Genomic DNA, 24460 nt, shown 5'->3' with positions numbered 1-24460 from the left:
ACATTTAATTCTTGAACTTTACAACATTTTTCAACTTGGTTTTTATATTTTTTTGTCCATTTTATTCTTGGAATTTATAAAAAAAATCAATTTGGTCCTTGAATTTAGATTCGATTGAGGTGTAATGATGTGGCACTTTAAAATTATCATCTACTTTTTAAATATATATAATCTAAAAAGCAAAAATGAAATTATAGTGTTTTTAATTACAAAATTTTTTTTAAAAAAATCAATGATGGTTTAGCACAATTTCATAATGTCATATCATCATTTCTTAACATCGAATTTAAGGATCAAAATTAATAAAAATTGTCAAATTCTAAAATTAATACAGACAAAAAATTTCAAAGATAAATAAAAAAACAACTAAACTCAAAGATTAAATATTACTTAAACCCGATAATGTAAAAAGAATAATTTACTAGGGCTTAATTTGGATGGGCAGTGCGTTTATTTACGGTTAGTATAAAAATAACAGTGACGATGAGATTAAATATTATAACTGAGATAAAAAGTAAATTAAACATATCAGAGCACCCAACTACAAATCCATACCCCACGTACTCAAAATAAAGCAATCCCCATTGTCCCACCAGGCAGGAATTTGGCAACCTAGTCATATTAGCACAGTATAGTCGTCACTCGAATATCAACCATCAATTATTTGTTGCACCGCAATAGTTAAGTCATGCTAGGTTTTCCTTTTTTTAACAAATCCTTATTTTATACCCAAAAAATTAAGGGTCTACAAAATTTTAAGGCCAACCAAATTTCACCTAAAAGGAACAGATTGGCTGCTTTCATATATATATATCCCACCATATTTCAAATCAAATAATTAGGTTGGCTAATGGTTTCCTAAGTTGGCATATCTAAAAGCTAGGTTTGCAATCTTTAGGCCAAGAAATTCCTAAATACCATATACCTATATTAGATTATTTAGGGTAATAATGTTAGGGTTGCATGAAAATAGGCTAAATTATAGTTTTGGTCCCTTTATTATATAACTTTACATAATTTAATCTTTCTATTTTTATAAAGCCATTACCTGATTTAGAGAAAAACAAATTAGGGTATTTAAAAAGAGTTTAAGGATAAAAAAATCTTTTAGTAAGAAAAAAAATTAAGCAGGGAAAAGGTTCATCTTATATTGAGCTATTAATAATTACCAAAAAAATCAACTAAGTCATTTCGTTAACGAAAACCATCAATTGACTGATTTAATCGTTAACGGTGCTAATGTGACATGTCATGTTAACAAAAAATATAAAAAAATTATTGAAATTTTCAAATTGGGTTGGACCGATTTGAAGTAATAAAATAAAATTTATCCACTCACAATCCAAAGTACGTCGAGCCAACATAACTGGCGTAAACAACCTAACACGTGAACAAGTCTATTTAACTCAAATAATTTGCATTGTTAATTAATATGATTAAAGAATAGATGTGAAACGTTTTTTAATAGAAAAATACCTATCTCATCACGCATTAAATTAAAAATAATTTAATGTCAATAATTTGATCGGAATAAATAACAATGTTAACTATTTAAATTAACTAATGACATAATTGAAATGATTGAAATTATGTCAAATTAAAATATAATAAAGATATCGAAACCCGAGGTTGACCATGAAAATATTAGAAAGTTTCAGCCTTTGATTTTCACTTAAGCCCCTATTATTATAATAATTATAGTTAGATACAAGTTGGCTGTCAAACAAAATCTTCTTCTTTCCTTTAATGGTACAATTTCAAGTTTTCAACTAATACAAAGAATTATTATATTAAAAGGCAAAAGAGTTAAAAAATTTTCTTAGTCGTTTCAACTGAAAGTAATTACCATTTTTCTCGTTAGAAAAGCTTTATTAACGTTCTTGGTGGTTGTATTTTGGCCATCAAAACTAGAGATTTTTGTATCTATAAAAAATAAGAAAATAATAACTCATTGCGGATATCGGTTTAGTTTGGTCAAATTTTTTTAGTTGTCCATCATAATTCGATTAAGTGTGATTCCGTTTTTTCATATTAATTTATGGTTGTGTTATGGCTTTTAAATATTATTTGATAAAACTTAAGGTTAGTTATTTTTAAAAATTGAATATTTTTTAAGAATTTTAATTATTTTCACTATTTTAAATATAAAATATTAATTTTTATATCATAAAATTAAAATTAATCACATATTAAATGAAAAATAGGATTCGCTTTGATGAGTAGCTGTGGTTTTTGAACTTCCATTCCATAAATTATCCAAAACCTCGATTCGGATCAATTTTCAATTTTTCAATTTTTCTTGTTAGAGATGGCAATTGGGTGGGACGAATTGGTTTTTGTTTGTTTTAATCTTAACCCGATTTTTTTACACATTTTGTTCCCATTTTGTTTCGAATATGATTTTATTTGATTTTTTTTGTGATACAAGAAAACCAAAAGGATTTTAACACATTTACTCCCTCCACATCGACAGAAGCGATTTTGGCAATGCCATTAACAACATGATTGGCTTCCTTAGGGATACGTATTACCACCCAAAACTCTTTATATTGTAACAACTTTTGAATTCGCCTAACCCGTGTAGATATTGAATTTGTTGAAGAATTCCTTTTTATTTCTTGGACCACCTCGAGATGATCTGTATGAATCAAAATTATTCTCAACCCTTGTTCTTTTAGTAGAGTTAGGCCATTCAAAATATCCCATAACTCGGCATCAAACAATAAATTTTCTTCTACTCTTACTAGTCTTGTCCTGACATATTAAATAATTTATACAATTAAATATTTTTTACAAAAGTTAAATGACATACAGATTATGAAATATTATTAAACTATTATTTTCAAAAATTATAATTAAAAAAATATAAAACTAGTTATAAAATTAAAATAAATATATATTGATTAATTTATCAAGATAAGATGGTGCGGCTAACTTGACTTGACTTGAATCCTAATATTTTAATTAAAAAGTTGCATCATCCTACTTCAAAACTCGATTTTTAAAAAGATAATCCATCTCTCAGAAATGAATATAGAAATTCTTTAAAGAGCCAAAATTTAATTATAATTTTGAGGAGATCAAAATATAATTTTATTTTTTCATATATTAATTTATAATTTTATTATTTCAGAACGCACTAAACAAATATTTTTTATATATAAAAAAAACCAAACATTTTTAATTTTTAGGACCAAAATTTCTGCCTAACCTTATATTCGTCCCTGCCATTTTTCTGAATTATTTTACCATCCCACCTTTTCTTTTGGTTTCTTGTCAATGAAGAATACATGCGATGGAGACATTTGGGATTTGAGAAAAATTGAAGAAAAAAAAGTAAAAGCTGCTCAACTGAAGCAACTTCAAGAAGTGGAGATGTTTGTTGACCTTTATATACAAAATAGTTAAAAACGAGATTAATTTTTTTTTTACAATTTACTTTAATTAATATAAATAACACATATAACAATTTGATACCTGAACTTGACACTTTTTTCTAATTTAGTACATCAACATTTTTTGGTCCAATTTGATACCCAAACTTGACACTTTTTCCTAATTTGATACTTAAACTTGACATTTTTCTTCTTAAGTTGGTACTTAATCTTTTTCGGGATCCAATTTGGTACCTGAACTTGACTCTTTTTCCTAATTTGATTTGATACTTGAACTTGTCAATTATTTTACAAATTACTCCAATATACTAACAATATTATTTTTTTTATGAGGTAGCAAAAGTAAGCAATGTATGACCTACGTGTGACAGATGATATGATTTTTTTATTTTATATGTTCAATTACTTTTAATTTTTAATTAATTAATTATTTATTTTATTGATTAAAAATAATGAATTTCTTTTGATTTGGATTTTTAAAACTCATGTTTTCCTGTTTAATATTATTTCGTTAAGCATAGCTTAATACCTATTTTTTTAACATGAATTTCCTTTAATACTGATAATAATTTTGTAGCATAACAAAAAAAATTAACACCATTAGTGTTTTGCGTAATTTGTATAATATTTAATAAATTTAAGTGCCAAATTGAACTTAAAAAAGCTTAGGTGCCAAATTAGGGAAAAAAATGTCAAGTTCAAGTACCAAATAAGGCCAAAAAAGTTTAGGTACTAAATTAGAAAAAAAATTAAATTTAAGTACCAAATGTTAAATTAAACCTAATTATATGTATACATAAATTTCCTTTTTTTTTCTTCCTTTTGTTATATCAATACTTTTTTTCTTATGGGATTTTCATCTAAAGCATAAATAATTAATAATAATAAAATGGAAAGTGAAAGTGTAGAACAATGATGCCAATTACTGCTAAATTCTATCATGTAAGCTTTCCTCTTTTTTTTTTTTCCTTTTTTAGTAAAAATTAAAATAATTAGCAAAGCTGCTAGAGAAAAAAAAAACTTTGACTTAAGGGGCATGGTGGATCCAATTGTACCTTTTCAAAAGTATCTTTTTTATCTTCAAGAAAAAGCAGCCATGGAGCCAACTAAGGGCACACTTGCAAACTCTATTAAAAGTTAAATATGATGTTAGTCCTTGTATTTTGATAAAATGTATAATTTAGTCTCTACTTTTGTTTTTTATTCTAAAAATTGAGTTTGATTGTTAGTATTTTTCGTCAAAATTTACCAAGTTGATATATGTTGATGTTCTCATATGATATGATATATAATTCACATAAAATAAGTATGTTAGTGGGTAAATTTTAACATCAACGAGCGCAATGAGTACAAAATATGCAAAAAAGAAAAAACTATGATAGTTCTTTTATATATGAAATGTACTAAAATTGAAGTCACATATTATATTCTTAGACAGAAAACTCAAATCTGAACCTTGAAAATGACATTATTGAAACCAACAACCACAAACCCAAAATACAGTGGCGAATCTGAAGGGGCATGCAAGGCCTTGGCCCCCCTCAAATGAAGAAATTGCTATTTAAGTCTCATATAAAATGATTAAATTAAAAATGAAGTTACGATAGAATTGCACATGTTTAATACCTTATAAAATTATTTTTTTATCTCGCAAAAACTTATTATTCGATTTTGATCCTCCCTGAAACGATTTATGGATTCGTCCTGGAACATAAACCGCAAAAACAAATCTAGTTGATAAAAATAATAATTGAGATTGTAACCACTATTAAAACCTTAATTATTGCCATAATAGGCTTTTTAAGGCAAAAAGAAAAGGTTGAATGCATTTAGATCTTTTCCCATACATTCTTTTTCCTTTTCATTATATATCAATGGCGGAAAGAGGGGTTATGAAGAAAAAGGAGTTGCATTGTTTAGTAATTATTGCAAAGTAAAGGGACCACATTAAACAATGTACAAAAAGATCTTTTTAATCTTGTATTTATTAACACTTTTGTTTATTTCCCTTAATTCTATTATAACGAGGTCTGTAAATCTGCCACAATAAATATTTAAAAATATTATAAAATAAGAAACAGATGATAATGATTATGATGATGGATTACATAATGCAAGTCCCATGAGTGAACAAGATTACATTTTTAGATCTTAAAATTCTGGGATGGAAAAGGGGAACAAAATCCCAAGCTTCCTACAGTGTTATCAAACTTAAATGGGTTAATATAATTTTAGTCCCTGAACTTGGTAATTAAGTTCACTTTAGCACTTATATTTTTTTTGATCTATTTTGATAACTGAACTTGGCAATGAGGTTCGTTTTGGTTTTTGAATGAGACACTTTGAGATTATGGCACGTCATTAAATCTTTATGAAATCCAAGTTTAGGGACTAAAATGAATCAAACAAAAAGTACAAGTATCAAAATAGACCTAATTATCAATTTCGGGGACTCAAAGTTATGTTAATCGACTTAAATGTTGCTTTCTTCCGATAAAGGTTCAATTATGCCTTCAGTCCTATACTTTTGGACTTTTGAAATTTGATCCCTTTGCTTTGAAATTTAAAGTCTAATTTATAAGCCTAGTGGATTTCTATTAAATTTGAATTGTTGTATTTTAATATTTAAAAGTTTTGATTTAAAAATTCAATACTTCAATTGACTATATATATTCAAATTTAATTGGACTATAATTTTTAAACTAGACAAATAGAGGGATTAAACTCCTAAAATTAAAAATAAAATAACTAAATTTCAAAATTTTGAAAAAATATAAAGACTAAAACCTTTAAAATATTAGACAATGTTAGATCTATACTCTAATAAAATAACAAATTATAGGGACCAAATATATCATTATCTAATAAAACATAGCTATGGAGATCTTTATCAGCTTGTCTAGTGCCAAAATGAGGACAATTTATAGGGGAATCAATTATCATGGCCAGGTTATTGGTGGAAAGTAAGAGTAAACTTAGAATATCAATATTTCAAACTATTTTCTTCATTTAAAAATATAGATTTTTTGTCGATTGAATCTTGACTTGATTGGTATGAGTGTAAGAGGACGTGGGTTCAAGTGCGTTGAAGCATATGATCCTCCTATTTAAGTGTTGAGGAGGGGCTATTGGTAATTCTAGGCATTGTATCAGAAAACAAATACCATAGATTGTGATCCTACACTTATATGAAAGAAAGTAAATACAAAAGAACTTTTAATAACTATATAATTAACAGATAAAACCTTAATCGAGAGCAATCGATCTATTCAATTTAAAACCAACAAAAAAAATGTAAACAAACAGTTAAACATTATTTTTAAATTGAGATTTTAATCTAAATTTCGAAAAAGTGCTTATCAATTAAATTAATTTTTCATCCTCTCGTTAAATCTTTCACTTTACAAAATCATGTTTAAAATTGGCATTTAATCTTTTGAGAAACACATTTTAGCGGCAATGATAAACACTATCAATTTTTCTAAAAGCATGTATTTTTCAACCTCAATGGCAAATTAACGTTAAATAAGATCGAGTTTGAGTTGGGTTTCGATTAACTTTTTATATTATATACATTTAAAAATAAAAAATATATATATTAAAAGTCAATTAAATCATTAATTTGATTACAATTTCAAAAACTAATAACTTATCGAGATAATTTATTTTAACTGCACACAAAATTATTTTAATAATCATAATTAATTTAATTAAACCAACTCGATCAAAATTCATCGAACGAAATCATTTGAACCGATTTTTCACCACCAACCAAAATTTTTCTTTTTGAGTTGCAATCATGTATAAGTAGCTTCTCCACTAACAAGACAGTGTTATATTTTGGGGGGTCATTTTCAACCTTTTTATTTTCCCTCTTTGTTTTCTTGTCTTCCATTATCACTTTCCCCCTCTTCTTTTTTAATTTTGTCTCGATATATCAACATCCTTTAATTCAAAGAGCAGTAACAGACGGGAAAAGAAAAAAAAGATCATTTAAACATTGATTGCACGCACTGTGTGATGTAGTTAAGAAGGGCAAGTCTTGCCAGTTCATTGTTGGGGCCATTAGTAAATTCATATATTATTTAAGAATTTTCATCTTATGTCGAATAGTTATTAGTTCGATTGACATGACTGTTGTTACCAACGCAGGAAGATGTGGGTTTGAGTATGTTGAAGCTCATTATTTTCTTATTTATGGGTTGTGGAAGGACTATGAATAATTTTAGATATTATTTTAAAAAACCAGATATAATTACAACTTTTTATTATTTCCCTGTTAAGAAGTTAGATCGGAGTGGAGATAAAATAAGAGAATTTTGATTGACAAGATTGATTTCAAATATTAACTCCTGTAAATGTCGAGTTTAGTTTAACATTTTCGACTTTTTATTAATGTTGAGGTCATGGTTTATGGAATTTGGGTTGATGATTTGAATGTTGTCTCAACTAACTTTTTTTTTGTTATTTTAGTTCAATTAATTCGTACTTAATTATGGGTCAATCGATTTTTTTTTCTTATTCAAGATAAATGTACTAAATGATTTCCAGATTATTGATCTATCCAATTTCAACACCTTTAGTCGAGTTCCAAAGTCAAACTTGTTAATTGAAATTCACTCCTTTTTTTTCTTTTTGGTTCCAATCCCAATCTAAAAAAATAAAAAATAAAAATTTTCAGAACAACAAAATAAAAGAAGCCTTCATTTTTAATTTATACATATTTGGTCATATCTTTATAGATTTTATTATTTTCCTTTTTAACGAAACTTGGAAAAAATTATAAAAATCTCAGTCACTACCGTACTTGCTTACTCATAATCTCTTCTCCTTTTTATGTCACCATTTCTCTCTCTCCTCAGAGAAGAAATGTGGGATCATCAGTTCCACAAATCATGACTTCCTTCTTCAGCCTTAAACTCCATTTACACTCCGCAATTTTCATCATTCTTACTTTTCTTGCAGTTCAAGGTTCCGGCATAAACGCCGACGGTCTTCTTTTACTGTCTTTCAAAAACTCCATTCTCAGCGACCCATTACAAGCACTACGAAACTGGAACTCCACCGACCAGACACCGTGTTCTTGGACCGGCGTCTTTTGTAGCAACACCAATGGCGGCGGCGGTGAGGGCGAGTCTCGTGTTACAGCTTTGTCTCTTCCTAGTTCTCAGCTCGTCGGTTCGATACCGTCAGATCTGGGTTCCATTCAACACCTCGAAAGCCTTGATTTGTCCAACAATTCACTTAATGGGTCGGTTTTAGAATCGGTTTTCAATGCGACGGAGCTTCGGTTTCTTGATTTGTCGAATAATTTGATGTCCGGTGCGATGCCGGAAACTATCGGACGGTTGCAAAGTTTGCGGTTTCTTAACCTTTCCGACAATGAGTTAGGTGGGACTTTGCCTAAAACTCTTACTACTATCCAGAATCTAACTGTTGTTTCTTTGAAGAACAATTATTTTTCCGGTGATCTTCCGGCTGGGTTTCGATCTCTTCAAGTTTTAGACCTTTCTTCGAATCTTATCGATGGTTCTTTGCCTAAGAACTTTGGCGGTGACAGTTTAACGTACTTGAACGTGTCTTACAACAGACTTTTCGGGAAAATTCCGTCGCAATTCGCCGAGAAAATCCCTACCAATGCCACCATCGATCTTTCCTTTAACAATCTCACTGGAGAAATCCCGGATTCCGACGTGTTTAACAACCAAGAACCCAAATCTTTCTCCGGGAATCCTCATCTATGCGGCGAAATAACAGGCCGTAGCTGTCCTATAACTTCTTCACCGTCATCTTCTCCTCCGGCGATCGCAGCTTTTCCGAAAACAACAGAGTTCGCCGACACGCCTGGTCCGTCACCCGTCGGTGAAAAACCACAACGAAACAGGCTTAAACCAGGAACCATAGTAGCAATCATCATCGGAGACACAGCAGGGATTGGATTTTTCCTCATGGTTTTCTTCATCATCCACAAATTAAAGAACAAAAAAAGAGTTGAAGCCACCACAGTAACACAAACAGCTAACGACACAGTCAACGACAACTGGTCAACGACATCATCGTCGTCGGAATCCAGAGGGTTTACAAGATGGTCATGTTTGAGGAACACAAAAGAAGAGTACGATGAAGAATCTGAAACCCCTTCTGAAGAAGATCAAAGTCAAGCTAATCAACGGCAGGGAATGCATGAACATGATAAAAAAGGTACATTAGTGACCGTGGATGGCGAAAACCAGCTCGAACTCGAAACTTTACTTAAAGCGTCAGCTTACATTTTAGGTGCCACGGGGTCGAGTATTATGTACAAGGCGGTGCTCGAAGACGGGACTTGTTTAGCGGTTCGAAGGATCGGGGAGAATAGTGTGGTTCGATTTAAAGACTTTGACACTCAAGTTCGAGTTATCGCCAAATGGTGCACCCTAATTTGGTCAGATTCGAGGTTCTATTGGGGTCGATGAAAGCTTGTTATTACGATTCGTCCAAATGCAGCCTCGCAACTCGCGTTACAGTAAGTTACTTACTCCGTTCCGTTTTATAATTTATATTAATTAATTTTCATTACAATTTATATTATTATTATTTTTAAAAAACAATTGACCCATTTTTTCAGTAATATCGTTACAAAATTCGAACCCGACTCCTAAGAAATTAACGTGACATTTGTTTTACTCATTCGTTGCTTTCTCTTTTTTCAATTTTCTCACATTTTCCAAGGGAAACATATGCGCACGTTAGCAAAACTAACATGGGTATTTGCTAAATTGCGCTCGATTGCTCGAGCCGTGACGGTGGAGTAGTTGAAAAACTGAACATTGTTGTTTAATGCATGGGAAAGTCAAACTAAAGTCTCGGAATCCAATTGGCATAAAGTAATTTTTAATCCCTGAATTTCATCATTTTTTCAATTTGGTCCTTAAATTTTTTGCCCATATCAGTTTTGAAATTTGGCCCTAAACTTAAATTACTTTTATGTATGATAATTTTTATATAAAATCTATAAAAAAAGTTATATATTTTTGGGAAAATTTTCAATTGACTGGCATAAGTTTTAGGTGAAAACTATTTTTTACGATAATTTTATTTTAAACATTTTAAATGTTTTTCTTACAATAATTTTTTTTTTCAGGAAAAGTTGGCTCGTCACCTTGTCATCTTCCATGGGAGGCTCGGCTAAAGATAGCCAAAGGTGTTGCACGAGGGCTAGCTTATCTCCATGACAAGAAACACGTACATGCCAATTTGAAGCCGAGCAACATCTTGTTAGGCCCCGACATGGAACCGAAGATCGGAGACTTCGGTCTCGAGAGGCTTGTAACATGCGACACAAGTAACAAAGTCGGGGTCTCGGCTCGAAACTTCGGTAGCAAAAGGTCGACGGCATCGAGAGACAGCCTCCAAGACCTAACTGGACCAAGTCCGAGTCCAAGCCCAAGCTCATTCGGGTTATCACCGTACCGAGCCCCTGAATCTCTCAGGAGCCTCAAGCCTAACCCCAAGTGGGACGTTTACGCCTTTGGTGTCATTTTCCTAGAGCTTCTAACGGGGAAAGTCATAGTCGTGGACGAGTCGGGTCAAGGGAATGGGATCGTGATCGAAGATAAAATCAAGGCGTTGAGGATGGCCGATGCGCCGATCCGGGGCGAATTAGAAGGCAAAGAAGAGGGATTGGTGGCTTGTTTTACGTTGGGGTACAATTGTGCTTCTCCGGTACCACAAAAGAGACCTTCAATGAAAGAAGCCGTACAAATTCTTGATAAAATCCCTTCTTCAACTTCATTTTCACAACACTATTTTGGATACTGATTTGAAAAAAAAAATTCAACACAAAATGGGAGATTACATTTGTAGACAACAGTGTATGTAATGATTGACTTATAGGGTTTTATTTTTTAATTTTTTCTTTTTAACTTTTTTTTGTTTCAAAGTTTGTGTTTGGTTGGAAATTGCATAACATCATGTGTTGAACCTTTCTCCATGTGGCACTAATATTTATTACTAACTTTAAGATCAAATCCTTCTTGTTGTTCGGCTAAATTTTGTTATATTAATTTTTAACTTTATAAAAATTACAAATTTAGTCCATATACTTTAATTTCGTTAATTTTAATTTTTATGATTTTTTTAAATTTTAAAATTTCAATCTTGATCTAAATAGTAGCAATTAAATCCGTTAGACTCAACTTAATTACTAGCCACATATTATGTGTACAGTTGTATATTATTTAGTCCATATTCTCTAATTTAATTATTCTAAGTTATTATATTTTTCAAAATTTGAAATTTCAGTCTTAATATAAATGATAGTCACTAATCTGTTAACTGGATTTTTAGCGAGTGATATGTGATGACAATTGACAAACTGACATGGCATTACGCATATGATAATATGTTTGTTGCATTAAAATTTGAAAATAGAAGAATCTAGTGAATTTAATTGTCATTGTTTGGTGAGGAATGAAATTTTAAAATTTAATATGTACAATGACTAAAAATGACCCAATTAAAGGACACGGATTAAATCCGTAGTTTTAGTAAAGCACAAGAATTAATAGTAAATTTTAACCTTAGGTTTTTGACCTAACTTTTCTAATTTGTTAAATTTAGTCCTTATGTTTTTTTGAAATTTTAATTTCCGATCTTAGCCTAAAATAGTAGTTAAATTCGTTTGATTAAATTTTGCTATTAGTCTTGATCATTTGGTTAAATTCTATGATATGGGGTAATTAGTAATAATGGTTAGTTGGTTTTGTATTTTTGTTAATTTCAGCATTGTAACTAGACCTGTCCATGGGCTGGGCGGCCCGGCTCTGCCCGACGGCCCGCCCGAAATATGGGAAGGTTTGGGTAAAAGTATAGGCCCGAAATATGGGATTGGGCAAAATTTTAGGCCCGTTTAAAAAATGGGCTGGGCCTCGGGCAAGATTTTTTTGGCCTGGGCCCGGCCCAGCCTGAAAAATAATAAATATATATTTTTTATTTTTAAAATATAATAGTTTTTTATTTTAAGTTTATTTACTTTCATTTCCTTTACTAGTGTTACAAAATAATAATAAAACATCAAGTTTATTTTACTAATCAAATGTTAGATTTTGTTACAACAATTAATACAATTAATACAATTAATAATTTGATAAATTTACTAATCAAATGTTAGATTTTATTACAACAATTAATACAATTAACAATTAATAATTTGATAATTTTATTAACAATTAATTTTAATAATAATTAGTTTTAATTTTATTAAAAAAACTAATTTTAATTTTAATTTTAATTAAAAACGGGCCGGGCCGGGCTCGGGTCTCATATTTTTTCTTCTGGCCGGGCCTGTGCAAAATCTCAGGCCCATATTTCGGGCCGGGCTGGGCCCGGGCCTAGTAAACAGGCTGAAATTTTTATGGGCCCAAACCCGACCCGGACCGGCCCATGGACAGGTCTAATTGTAACCAAATGCAGCGTTTTACCTCAGCATTTTAATGAAAACGGTGCGTGTAAGGGGGATTAGATCAGTGCTTAAAACGGGGAGTTTAGGGCAAGTAACCGTTCGAGTTAAACGGTGCATTTTGAGGATTATTTCTGCTATTGCGAGGTTGTTAATTTTTGTCCGTTACCCACCCTTTTATTGACCAATCAGAAAGGGGTGAGGCAGTTATGAAAATACTCGTGGTTTTCTTCTTCTCTCTTGCTCTCTGAAATCTCGTTCTTCCTTCTCTCTATTTCTCTTCAGGTCCCTTCATTTTTCCTGCTTAAATATTCTTCCCTCGTCATTTTACTGTTAGTTTTGCACCATGTATAAAGTTATAAATTTGGTATATGCTTTTCAACCGAATTGTTCTTACTCCTTATATTTTTCAAATTCCAAATAATAGTTTATCAGTTGATTTTGCACATGAATAATATGCGGAAATAATAAATTGGCATAATATTACATATATAATAATATGCTTGTTACAAATTAATATAAGCCAATGAATTGGGGCTTTAGCATGAATTAAGCAACCATGCATATTGGGCTTTGCACTTAACCCTTTTCGAAATCCTTAAATCGAACTATTTGAATCAAATTTTTATTATTATTGTAATTGTGACGATTGAGTTAGGCTAAATGAACAAAATATATTACAATTCTATGGAATAATATAAAAAACTGTATATAAACTTTGATTCGGTACAATCATATATATATGAAAATTTGATTATGATTAAAATATATACACGAAACTTTGATTATGAATATGATTATTCATATCGTACCACTTGCAATTACAATTGTGATATCTTAATATTTGTATTAATTTAAATTTAATAATTATATATTTTTCACTCAAAAAGATAATTTATATATTTTCATTTATTAAAATTTTATATATAAACAACTTAATAAAATTTAATATTTATTTTATAGTATTATATATTACTATAAATTAAAATTTAAAGATATCAAATTTAGACTTGGTCTGGTTTTCCATTTTTCGCCCTTATGTTTTTTGAATTGGAAAAGATCCCGCCCATTCTCTCATTTTAAAAACCCTTTCAAACGTCTCTCTCTGTTACACCAATAGCAGCGCCACAAAGAAAAAGAAAAAGACAGCGCTTCGATTGTCATCCTACCTGAAGTAGAAAAGCAATGGCGACGAACATCGGAATGATGGACGGTGCTTATTTCGTCGGCAGATCTGAGATCCTTGCTTGGATCAACACCACTCTCCATCTCAATCTCTCCAAAGTAGAAGAGGTTTTTTTCTTTCTTTCTTTTTTTTCAATCATTAAATCTTTCTAATTTCTAATGTAAATCAAGAAAATTTCGATTTATTGATGATTTTTTTTTTGGATCTGGTTTCTTCAGGCATGTTCTGGTGCCGTTCACTGTCAGTTGATGGATTCGGTTCATCCAGGGATGGTGCCGATGCACAAAGTCAATTTCGATGCCAAGAGCGAATACGAGATGATCCAGAATTACAAAGTGCTTCAAGATGTCTTTAACAAACTCAAAATCACCAAGGTCTTTTATGTTTTGTTTTTATCTTTTTTGAGGATTTATTATTATTTTTCTTCTGGTTTTTGATTTTTTTGTTTTGAATTCTTTTTTTAATTGCTTTAGCATATTGAGGTGAGCAAGCTGGTGAAAGGAAGACCGCTTGATAATCTGGAGTTCATGCAATGGATGAAAAGATACTGTGATTCGGTTAATGGAGGCGGTCTTCATAGGTAAATTTCTTTTAAACCTTGCTTTACTTGTAATCAGATCATGCAAATGGTTTCTTTTGCCTAATTCAATTTTAAATAAATTTTAGCATTAAATTTTAGGAAATTTGGCTAACTTTAATTGTTCTATATGACTTTATAACCAATTTCTTTGTTAGAATTGAGCATTGTTGTTTTAATCTTTATACCATCACCAATATGACATATTGCAATAGTTTTAGTCATATTTGAGAGTTTCAAAATGCTTGAATTTAAGGTTTTTCAGAATTTGACACTTGCATTTAGGCCTGGTCTTTAGCTATATGTATATATGAATTAAAAGAAATGAGAAGATCTATGGGTGAGTTTCTGCTGTTGTCACATGTAGTTACAATCCAGTAGAAAGGAGAGAAGCTTCTAAGGGAGGAAAAGAAGCAAGCAAGAAATCAGCACCACAACCATCCTCAACCAAGGGTTCAACTGCTGCTCCTAGACCTACATCTTCCCATGCTCGAAGGAACAGCAACGATGTTCCTTCATCCGTGAACCCTTCTAATCAACCAGCAAAGGCACCATCCAAACCATCTACATCAGTGGCTGCGTATGATGAACAGGTACTTTATATTCATGGAACAAATTGATAATTTCATTAGTTTAAAGAAAGTTCAGATGAATTTATGTTTTCTGCTTTACAATGTAGATTACTGAGTTGAAGCTATCTGTGGATAGTCTTGAGAAAGAGAGGGATTTTTACTTTGCAAAATTGAGAGACATTGAGATTCTCTGCCAGACACCCGAAATCGAAGACTCCCCGGTATTTTCTCTTTTGACATTCAGATTTAGATTAGGGAAATGTTATATGTCGTAAAAAGGGTCATTAAAATTGATTTTTTTGATGTTTTACCATATGTTATTGCAGATTGTTGCAGCTATCAAAAGAATTTTATATGCTACAGATGGCGACGCATCGGTAGTGACTGAAGCTCAAGCCATGCTGTCACTTGACCCCAAGGAAGCAGAGGCATTGAGTCCAATTGCTGAGGCATCGGAAGAGAAATCTGGTTCTGAGACCCAGAAGAGGAAAAACATTTTGAACACTGATGTAGATGCTGCCGGAATCATAACCTTGTCTCCAAGGCAAAGGCTTACTGATGCTTCTGATGTTCACTGCAGTGGGTCACCTCTAATGACTTATTAAACTGCAACCAACTAAAAGACTTCTCAAGACCTGCTTGACAATACAGTATTGTCAAATATCTTAGCCGTATATTTTGCAATTCTATCTGTTGTTTCTATAGTCCAACCAAGGGTGTCTAGGAATGTTTAGGACATGACATGATATAATCCTTCATCCGAATTTGTTTGCAATGTCTAATTGGATCATGTTGTGCACTAGGAAGATGTAAGAATAACATGCTACTCTATGCATATCCATTCTGCTTCAGTTCATTTTTAGCTAGACACCTTCCTTTTTTAGATGTTTCTTTGTTATGGAATTATATAGGCTTTCAAATTTTAAATACAAGGTGTGATATATGGGAATGAATCATAGTTTTTTTGAGATTGTCCAATGCTTTTGCAGTTTACAATATTGTTTTTACTGTCCATAATGTCTTTGTTGTACAGATTGGTATTTATATGATTAATATAGGCATTGTGCTTAATGCTTGTTGAAGGCTTGGAAAAACAGGTCATGAGGAAAAGCTAATTAAAGCTCAGGCTTTTGCCATAAGGCCATGGTGAGATCAAAAACTTCTGTCATTGGCTTTATATTGTACACTATCCAGACATAAATTTCCCTTTAGTTTCCCTCTTATTCCTCATCATTTATAGTCTCCAAACTTTGAACAGGTTAAAGCTTTTTGCTAACTATTTGTGTCTAATACTTATATTTGTCGTATACGAGAACATAGCTAGAGAGAGATAACCCGAAACCTAGAAAAATTTTACTTATTGGATAATAGTTTATGTGACATTTTTGTGGGTCATAGTTTGTAAAAAATTTTACACTAAAACAAGTGAATGAATCCAAATCCTGAAAAGCATTACTTCTTGTTGTAAGTAAGCCATTATAGCCACCACAGTCAAAAGAGCCATATACTAGATTTTGATGTGATCTAACACCTGAATGAGCTCAGGTTAAGCTGTGAAAAATGAAAAGGGAAAAAAAAATCCCCATTTTTAAACAGCAGACACCAGTTTCCACCATGTTTTGATAGGGTTAAAGTTTGTAATTAGTTTTTTATTAATGCCGAGTGAAATTTAATTTTTATACTTTAGGTTAATATACTACTAGGTACCTAAGGTTGGTTTAGTGTTTAATTTGGTACTTGAGTTTAATTTTCATGTTAATTTAAGTATTTAAATTTAATGTTGGTTTAAGTACCAACATTCATTGCTCTAGATTTTTTGTTTTGTTTGGGTACCAAAAACCTTAAAGTCATTCAAATACCAAATGGTACATTAACCCATAATTTAATTTGATAATTTTTAATTCTTATACTTTTTATATTTATATTAGTGGATGTAACATTATTTGTTTCTATCAAAATTAAAATTTAAAATCTTGAATTAATCTGACAACATTTATTAAATTTATTAAATTTACTCACAAGACTCAAGAGGACCATACACTAGATTTGATGTCATCTAACACTTGAATGTTCTCGGGTATGGTCCAAAAAAATAATCACCAAAATATTATATTTATAAAAATAACTCAAGTTTAAAAATAATTACTAAAATAACCTAAAAGAAACAGTAAAATTGAGTTGTGGCTTGTTAATGGCTAGAACCTACTTGTATTTTGCACCCATGATTGCCTAATAATTGTGTCAGATTTAAAAAAATTAATTTTTTTAATTTTGGCTTGTCAATAGCCGGAATCCATTTATTTTTTAAAAATTATATAATACTGATATATGAAAAAGGCAAAAAAAGAAAAACGAAAAAAAAAATTTTTGGGTGCTGGCCTGTCAATAGTCGGCACCCAGTACAATTTAAATTTTTTTTGTGTTAGAGTCAGATATCAGTATACGAAAAAAATAAAAAAAAATTAGGTGTTTTCCTATCAATAGCTGGCACTTAGTAAAATTTTAAAAAAAATTGTGTAAGAATCAAATATCAGTATACGAAAAAAATAAAAAAAGAAAATTTTGGGTGCTAGCCTGTCAATGGCTTTCACCCAGTACAATTTAAAAAAAATTCTTTTTTTGTGTTAGAATCAGATATCAGTATATGAAAAAAATAAAAATAAAAAATTTTGGATTCTGGCCTGTCAATGGCCAACACCCAGTACAATTTTAAATTTTTTTTCGTGTTAGAATTAGATATCAGTATATGAAAAAAATAAAAAAAAATAAATGAGATTGAGTTTTATATTTAAATTTTATATTTCCAATGCAAATTTAATTTTACAAGAATATGCAAATTCAATCTCATTTAATTTTACAAGAATGCACTCAAGAGGACCATACACTAGATTTGATGTGATCTAACACCTGAATGTGCTCGGGTTAAGCTATGGAAAAAAGGGAAAAAAGGTACCCCGTTTTTAAACAGCAGTCACCAGTTCTCCGTGTCTATTCCTTAGTATAGATTTAACTTAGTTATCCAAATAGTTGCATTCGATTTTTACTGCCATGGTAAAAAAGACAGGAGGGTATAGTTTTCTCTTTTACATGGTGCAAAATTCTCTTTCGGCTTTTATGGCGTAACAGAGATTTGAGCACTGTTTGGATGGCGAGAAAACCTGAGGGAAACACGCAGAATTTACTCCCCTTTTCTTTTCTCCTTTTCAAAATGAAATTGATGAATCCAGTTGTGTAAAATTAACACTGATTATACTGTTTTTTAGTGTTAGGTAGATGTGGGGGGCAGAACTCTGTTTGACTTGTAAGTTCTGGTGTCATCAATTCAGTTGTTTTTTTGCCGGTAGGTACAATTTATTACTGCTTGCAAAAAATGTCTATGAAAGTATCAGGTGAGGGAAATTATTGAATTGTCGTTTTTATGGAGTCGATGAATCTCTCAACAGAACACTGTTATTCTTAATTGGGGTTTTAAATTTTATCTCCAGACTCTATTGGTGAATGAAACTTCAAAGGTTTTGGGTAAAAGAATTGGCGTGGAATAAAAAAAATCAAATTATGGTTTTATTCTACTACTAAGCACAGATTTGGGATTTAGTCCCTATATTTTTAATTTTATATAATTTGATCCTCATTTTTTATAATATTATTTTTGTTCTAGTAGTTGCCACCATTAGTTATTTTGAAAAAAGTTACGTCAATTTAAAATATAAGATTAAATCTCAAATTGGAGTATAGTAGAGAGATTAAAATTGTAATTTAACTTAAAATAACAAAAATAAACAAAAGCCATGAAGAATGATGTTTTCAAATTGATGTTTGTGTTGAAACGACTGGTTGTAATGTAGTGTTTGTTTAGGACATAAAATTTTAAAAGCAAGGACCAAATTGATTAAAAACCTAAACATGTTTCCTTAGAGTAAATGAGGCAAAATATTGAATCCAAAAGGACAACCCATAAATTCCTACCAAACTATAAGAAAATGACCTTATTTTTCATTTTTGAAGTAATGCCCAGAAAATTAAGTGACTTGAGCTGGCACATTTATAAAGTTGCAATAAGTTCACTAATTTAAATCTCTCTCCTATTTTTCATTTTTCTAAATATTGATATTTGCTACATATACACGGGACGGACCACCATCAGTATTAATGACCTCTTACTAGAAATACTTCTAACAACTAATTTTTCTAAATTAATGCTAAGATTTTCGATACTTGATTGGTGGTCAAATCGATTCGATTAAATAAATCATTAAAAATTATAAAAAAGAATATGGTTCAACTATTTGATTCAATTAGTCCATATCAATAGCCTTTCTCCAGAAAAATTATTCCAACTTGTTCGATTGGTCAATCTGATTTGTTCAAACAACCATGACTACTACCTCTATTGTCTAACCTAGTTTGCCAATGTTCTTTCCGAAGCGAACTATTTTACTAGATTGTTAGTTACTCTTGATAATCTAGCTATTTCAATAAGATATCTATTACTTGTCACTTACATACTTTACAATTCAATAATGTGACATTACTTTCTCGAATTAACAGGGGATTGATGAATGACAAGCCGATTGATTGAACTATCAAAAAGCCTAATGTCAATCTATTTAAATAACCAAAATCATCTTCTTCCTTCTCTTTTTGCTTTATCCAACTCCGTTATCTCCATCTTACAACTCTCCACCTTCGTCATGTAAATTGATTATTATGTTCACGCCACTTTTTTGTATCAACAATATTCAACACATATTTGATCATAATACTTGTAATTGTATTATTACTTCAATTTCTAATTAAAATAGAATGTCGACAATGGTAATGTATCGCAAAGAAATGAAAGAAAAATAGAACACAAATTTTACGTAGAAACCCTTTCAAAAAAAAAATCACGGACAGAGGAGAAGAAAATTTACTATATCAAATTTAAATAATTACAAGAAGTATAGACTAGGTCTATTTATACCCTTATTCTAATCAACATCTAATAGAAGTAATACAGTAAAGTTGAAACACCTTATTCAAATCAATATCAAACAGAAGAAGTAAACTTCTATACGAATTCTTCATTTTATTTTTATTTTAATAAGAATTTGAGTCACAACTCTAACAATTTCATTTTATTTTTATATCAATAGCTACGTGTATATATATATATTCATATTAAACTTCATTAAAAATGTCAATTTATCATTTATATAATTTTATAGCTGTTACTTTCACAAATTAATAAAATTTGAGTTTTTTTTTGGTGTTATATATGATTTTATAGCAATTAAAACTATCTCACTATTAAATACATGCTATTTTTAAAAAAAAAATCAACAAAATTTGAAGTACATTTTGTTAACAATTCTATAGCAATTTAAATATATTTTTTAAATAGTTATTTTGGTTATTTCTTTCACTATTATAATTCCTTTTTTTCATCTTATTTGCTAAGAAGATTTTGAAATCTTACAAATTAAATACTCCATAAATCACTATATTCTTCGTAAATTGGGAAATTAATCTATATACTTTTATTTTTAAGAATTTAGTCCTTCTAATTTTTAGGTTTCAAAATTCATGTTCAACTATTAATAATAATAAAATTATTTCGTTAAATTCAGATTCATTACGATATCATTTTTTAGTTACATCATTATTAAGTGACGGTTTTTTTTAATTCTAAAATATCACACAAACACATTTAATAGTATTAACAGTTGAATCTAAATTTAAAAATAAAAATAAAAATCAATTAAATTCATAAAAATTATATAACATATTTTAACCTATTAGAAATATTAAAGGAAGAAAATATATATATATATAAATATATATATAACCTATATATGAGCCATGAGGCTGTATTTTGACTTTTCAGCAAAGGTTGAAGTGTCAAAATCAGGTACAGGAAGGCGAAAGTGAAAGTGAAACCTCAAAAATTGGTAGTGGGCAAAAACTTGTGTCATTGTCAAACTTACGAAAACCACTTATAGTAGTCGCACAATCCTACTTGTTTCCCTGCCACTTACTAACCTCCAAATAATTGACTTCCATATGGATTGATTTGAAATTTCTCATAATTATTTATTTGTTTCAATTTAAATTTAATAAAAATTAATGTTTTAAAAATATCTAATAATCGATTTAATCATCAGTACAATAATAATTAAATAATTTAAAAAATATAAAAATTAATAAATTTTTTTAAAAAAACTGGTTCGATCGTTGATTTTGTGTTGATTTTAAACGATTTATTTGAAACTTAATTGATTTCTTTGTCAAACTGGTATACCGATCAATTCCTAGCTCAATTCAAAAAACACTAATAGAAATCTCATAATCTATATACTCCGAAATTAACTTGGATTATTATTATTGCCAACTTTAGTTCAAATGTCAAAGTTGAAATGGTCTAGGTTTAAGTTTCACCTTTTTGAGTAATGTATGAGTTATATTATTTGATTTAATGTTTGTATGAATTAATTTTTGATGACATTTGATCATTAATATAGCTTGACGTTTTGCTTTTAAGATGAAAAATGATCTCGAATTCGAGCAAAGATATGAGAGATGTTACGCGATGGGAAAAAAATTACTTGGCATTTACGTAGCGTATCACATTAAAATAAAGGGTTTTCAAGCTCAAAAATGAAATCCTATTGCGTAATATATGATCCTAAATGGTAAAAATATCATGGAAACCTTTGTACTAAGAGTACAATTGCATTTTGTCCCCTTTATTTAAAAAATGAAAAAAACTTAATCCTGATATGTTAGATAAAAGGGTAAACTGGTCTTTCTGTTAAAACTTTTATCTATTTCTACTGTTAAAAACTAGTCTTTGTGCATCAGCATGAGGTACATGTGGCATGTTATATGTCACTATATGATTATTTCATTAGTCACGTCAGTTTTTAACAGTACAAATGAATGAAATTTTAACACAAAAGATCAATTTACTCTTTGCTTTAACATATCAGGATTAATTTACTCATTTTTTGAGTAGAGAGACCAAAATACAGTTTGACTCCTAGTAAAGTCACCTCCGTGATACTTTTTCTAATAAAAAACTGAAAGTAGGAAAACAGAGATATTTGCAGATGCAGGGAATGTCATTGATGCATGTTTTGTTCAACAATCATACATTGGAGGAATCATAAAAGAACATGCATTTCGTTCCATTAAAAAAACAGAGAAACCGACTACGACGGTCCAACGAACGATATCGATCAATTTCCGGCCCATGTTATAGCCAATTTTTGGGAAGGCAATAAATAACTAAACACATACAGATCATACATGAGGAACAATAACCAACAATATACGCAGAAGGAATCCTACAACTGACATGTCTAATAGTACTACTTATTACTATTAAGGGGGACGACTAACCAGATCGACAAACATACGGTTTACCGACGGCAGCCGCATTTGCTGGTCCGGTGCTCTAGTCCTTTTGAATTGTGGATACGACGATGACGAAACCGAAGACGTTGTCACAGCCCACGAATCAACCAAGTTATCACAGCTGAAAGATGCATCAATGACACCATTAGGACTACTCGGGCTCGGGACCAATCTACGCTTACGTTTGTGGCCTCGGCTTTCCAGTAACTCCGAGATGAGCTCGTAGCACGAATTTACTTCATCCTGTCGGAAAACGAAACCAGGGATTATCCGGAAAACAATCAGGATCCAATGATAAAGAACCCCAAAGTAATTATATACCTCACATATCTTGAGTACACCAATGAGTTGTTTTTGATATTCGAGGTAATGACATGGTTCAATATCTTTAATAACATGTAGCATTGTTGCAGCAGCTAAGATTGAAGGTATATAAAGCATGAACCTTGAATCTGGGATCAAATTGAATAATTTTAGAAAAAATGCACAAATTGTATAATTAAAGATTAAAATTTGGACTAAATTACCAGTAATGACAAGAAGAAGCAAATGTTCACAGCTATGAAGGAACTCAAAATGTAAATGAGACTTCAATCCAAGTCTATTTGTAATGTGATTAAAGAAGGAAATTGGTGTTATAGGGTTCATCCTCCATTGAAGAGTTGATAACACTAAAAGCTCCATTCTTTGTATAGTTTTTGAATCAAAAACATAGTTTGATTCTTCCACCTAAAGAAAAAAGAAAAAGAAAACCCAAAAAAGAAGATGAAAAACCCATTTTTCATAACCAAATAACAAGCTCTTTGAAACACAAAATTGTAACATACTTGAAGGTCTAAAAGGAGTGGTACTTGAGTTTCTTCAACTTTAGCAGCTAAAGATAAACAAGCAACAGCAGCTAATTGACTCATCCATGGGTTATCTTGTCGAAGTTTCAAGCTTGAAATGAACCTATCGAAGTAATTCACAGCAAGAACCATGGTTAAAGCATTGAACCCATAGTGTTCTTTGACCTTGAAAAACAACCCCAAAGCTTGTTTTCGAGCTAAAACCAGTGGCTTGTTTAAGTTAACATCAATATACCCATGGTGGGTCTGTTTCTCTTTAGACATTAAAACAAACAACTCATCGTCTTGTTCAAAGAAACAATCATTTTCAATGAAGACTGAAGGTAAAAATGTCTCTTTTTTCACTGTTTCAACACAAATTTCACTTCCATTGTCGTCTTCAAAGCTTTCTTCTTCTTCGCAATACAGCTTTTGGAGAATCAATGGTGATGGGATTTGAATATGCTGAGCCATGGGTTTTCAAAGAAGAACAACTTAAATACTCTCCTTTCATTATAATATCATAAAAAACAAAGCAAATCTCAATCTCATTTTTTTTTTCTGTTTCACTCTTCCATCAATTTCTACAATAGTTTGAATCTGGATATGTATATATATGGAAATACAATGAATGACAAAAGGCGTAATTTACGGTCTAATATTGAAAATTCAAAATAAATGTGTTTTTTTTATGAAAATGATTTATAATAAATGTTTGGGTCTATTTTATAGATTTAGATATGTTTCATAAATTATAATAATTTTTTTTAATAAAATGTGCAAAAAAGAAATTAAGTAATAAAAGTAGATAGTACTTATTTGTCTTATCGTCTAAGGGTTTATAATTATAAGGGTAAACTACTGAAATAGTCGCTTATGTTTGAAATATTATGTTTTAGTCACTTACGTTAACGTGTTGTAATATTTTAGTCACTGAGCCGTTAATTATCGTTAACGATATAATAGTAAGATGGCATGACATGTTAAATTATCATTTCAAACAAAAATTTTAGGTTAAATTATATAATTGATCACTATTTTTTTTTGAACAATTTAAATTTTTTTCCTT

At 30.4% G+C, this 24460-nt stretch overlaps 3 protein-coding genes across 4 annotated transcripts; 2 read left to right on the top strand and 1 right to left on the bottom strand.

Annotated features, from left to right (window-relative positions):
• Positions 1–8168: 8168 nt before the first annotated feature.
• Positions 8169–11361, top strand: LOC107932595 (probable LRR receptor-like serine/threonine-protein kinase At4g37250). Its single transcript, XM_016864652.2, is given in 4 exon segments — positions 8169–9800; positions 9803–9823; positions 9826–9900; positions 10519–11361. Coding segments are annotated over 4 exon segments (2283 nt in total). The 5' UTR covers positions 8169–8290; the 3' UTR covers positions 11196–11361.
• Positions 11362–13831: 2470 nt separating this feature from the next.
• LOC107932538 (microtubule-associated protein RP/EB family member 1C) lies at positions 13832–16147 on the top strand. Its single transcript, XM_016864580.2, has 6 exons — positions 13832–14127; positions 14239–14394; positions 14494–14600; positions 14965–15190; positions 15277–15390; positions 15496–16147. Exons 1-6 carry the CDS (start codon positions 14020–14022, stop codon positions 15772–15774), a joined length of 990 nt encoding a protein of 329 aa, XP_016720069.2. The 5' UTR covers positions 13832–14019; the 3' UTR covers positions 15775–16147.
• Positions 16148–22314: 6167 nt separating this feature from the next.
• On the bottom strand, positions 22315–24090 carry LOC107932545 (cyclin-D3-3). 2 transcript variants are annotated; one of them, XM_016864588.2, is made up of 4 exons: positions 23392–24090; positions 23092–23293; positions 22886–23016; positions 22315–22807 (listed from the first exon to the last, which is right to left on the bottom strand). In XM_016864588.2, the coding sequence occupies exons 1-4, from the start codon at positions 23863–23865 to the stop codon at positions 22532–22534; spliced, it is 1083 nt and encodes a 360-aa protein (XP_016720077.2). In that variant the 5' UTR covers positions 23866–24090; the 3' UTR covers positions 22315–22531. The 2 variants fall into 2 exon arrangements, with proteins under 2 accessions (XP_016720077.2, XP_016720076.2); XM_016864587.2 differs by having other exon boundaries at positions 22315–23016; positions 23392–24015.
• Between the last annotated feature and the right edge of the window lie 370 nt (positions 24091–24460).

Source organism: Gossypium hirsutum, chromosome D03 (assembly GCF_007990345.1).
Source record: "Gossypium hirsutum isolate 1008001.06 chromosome D03, Gossypium_hirsutum_v2.1, whole genome shotgun sequence".
Lineage (NCBI taxonomy): Eukaryota > Viridiplantae > Streptophyta > Magnoliopsida > Malvales > Malvaceae > Gossypium > Gossypium hirsutum.
This window is presented reverse-complemented; position numbering and strand designations above follow the sequence as displayed.

Excerpts from the sequence above, each read along its gene's own strand:
- LOC107932538 (XM_016864580.2), top strand. The coding sequence starts at position 14,020 with ATGGCGACGAACATCGGAATGATGGACGGTGCTTATTTCGTCGGCAGA. Across the intron at positions 14,395-14,493 it reads ACAAACTCAAAATCACCAAG|CATATTGAGGTGAGCAAGCT; the intron begins GTCTTTTATGTT and ends TAATTGCTTTAG. Across the intron at positions 15,391-15,495 it reads CCGAAATCGAAGACTCCCCG|ATTGTTGCAGCTATCAAAAG; the intron begins GTATTTTCTCTT and ends ATGTTATTGCAG.
- LOC107932545 (XM_016864587.2), bottom strand. The coding sequence starts at position 23,865 with ATGGCTCAGCATATTCAAATCCCATCACCATTGATTCTCCAAAAGCTG. Across the intron at positions 23,294-23,391 it reads CACTCCTTTTAGACCTTCAA|GTGGAAGAATCAAACTATGT; the intron begins GTATGTTACAAT and ends TTTTTTCTTTAG. Across the intron at positions 23,017-23,091 it reads GCTTCTTCTTGTCATTACTG|ATTCAAGGTTCATGCTTTAT; the intron begins GTAATTTAGTCC and ends ATTTGATCCCAG.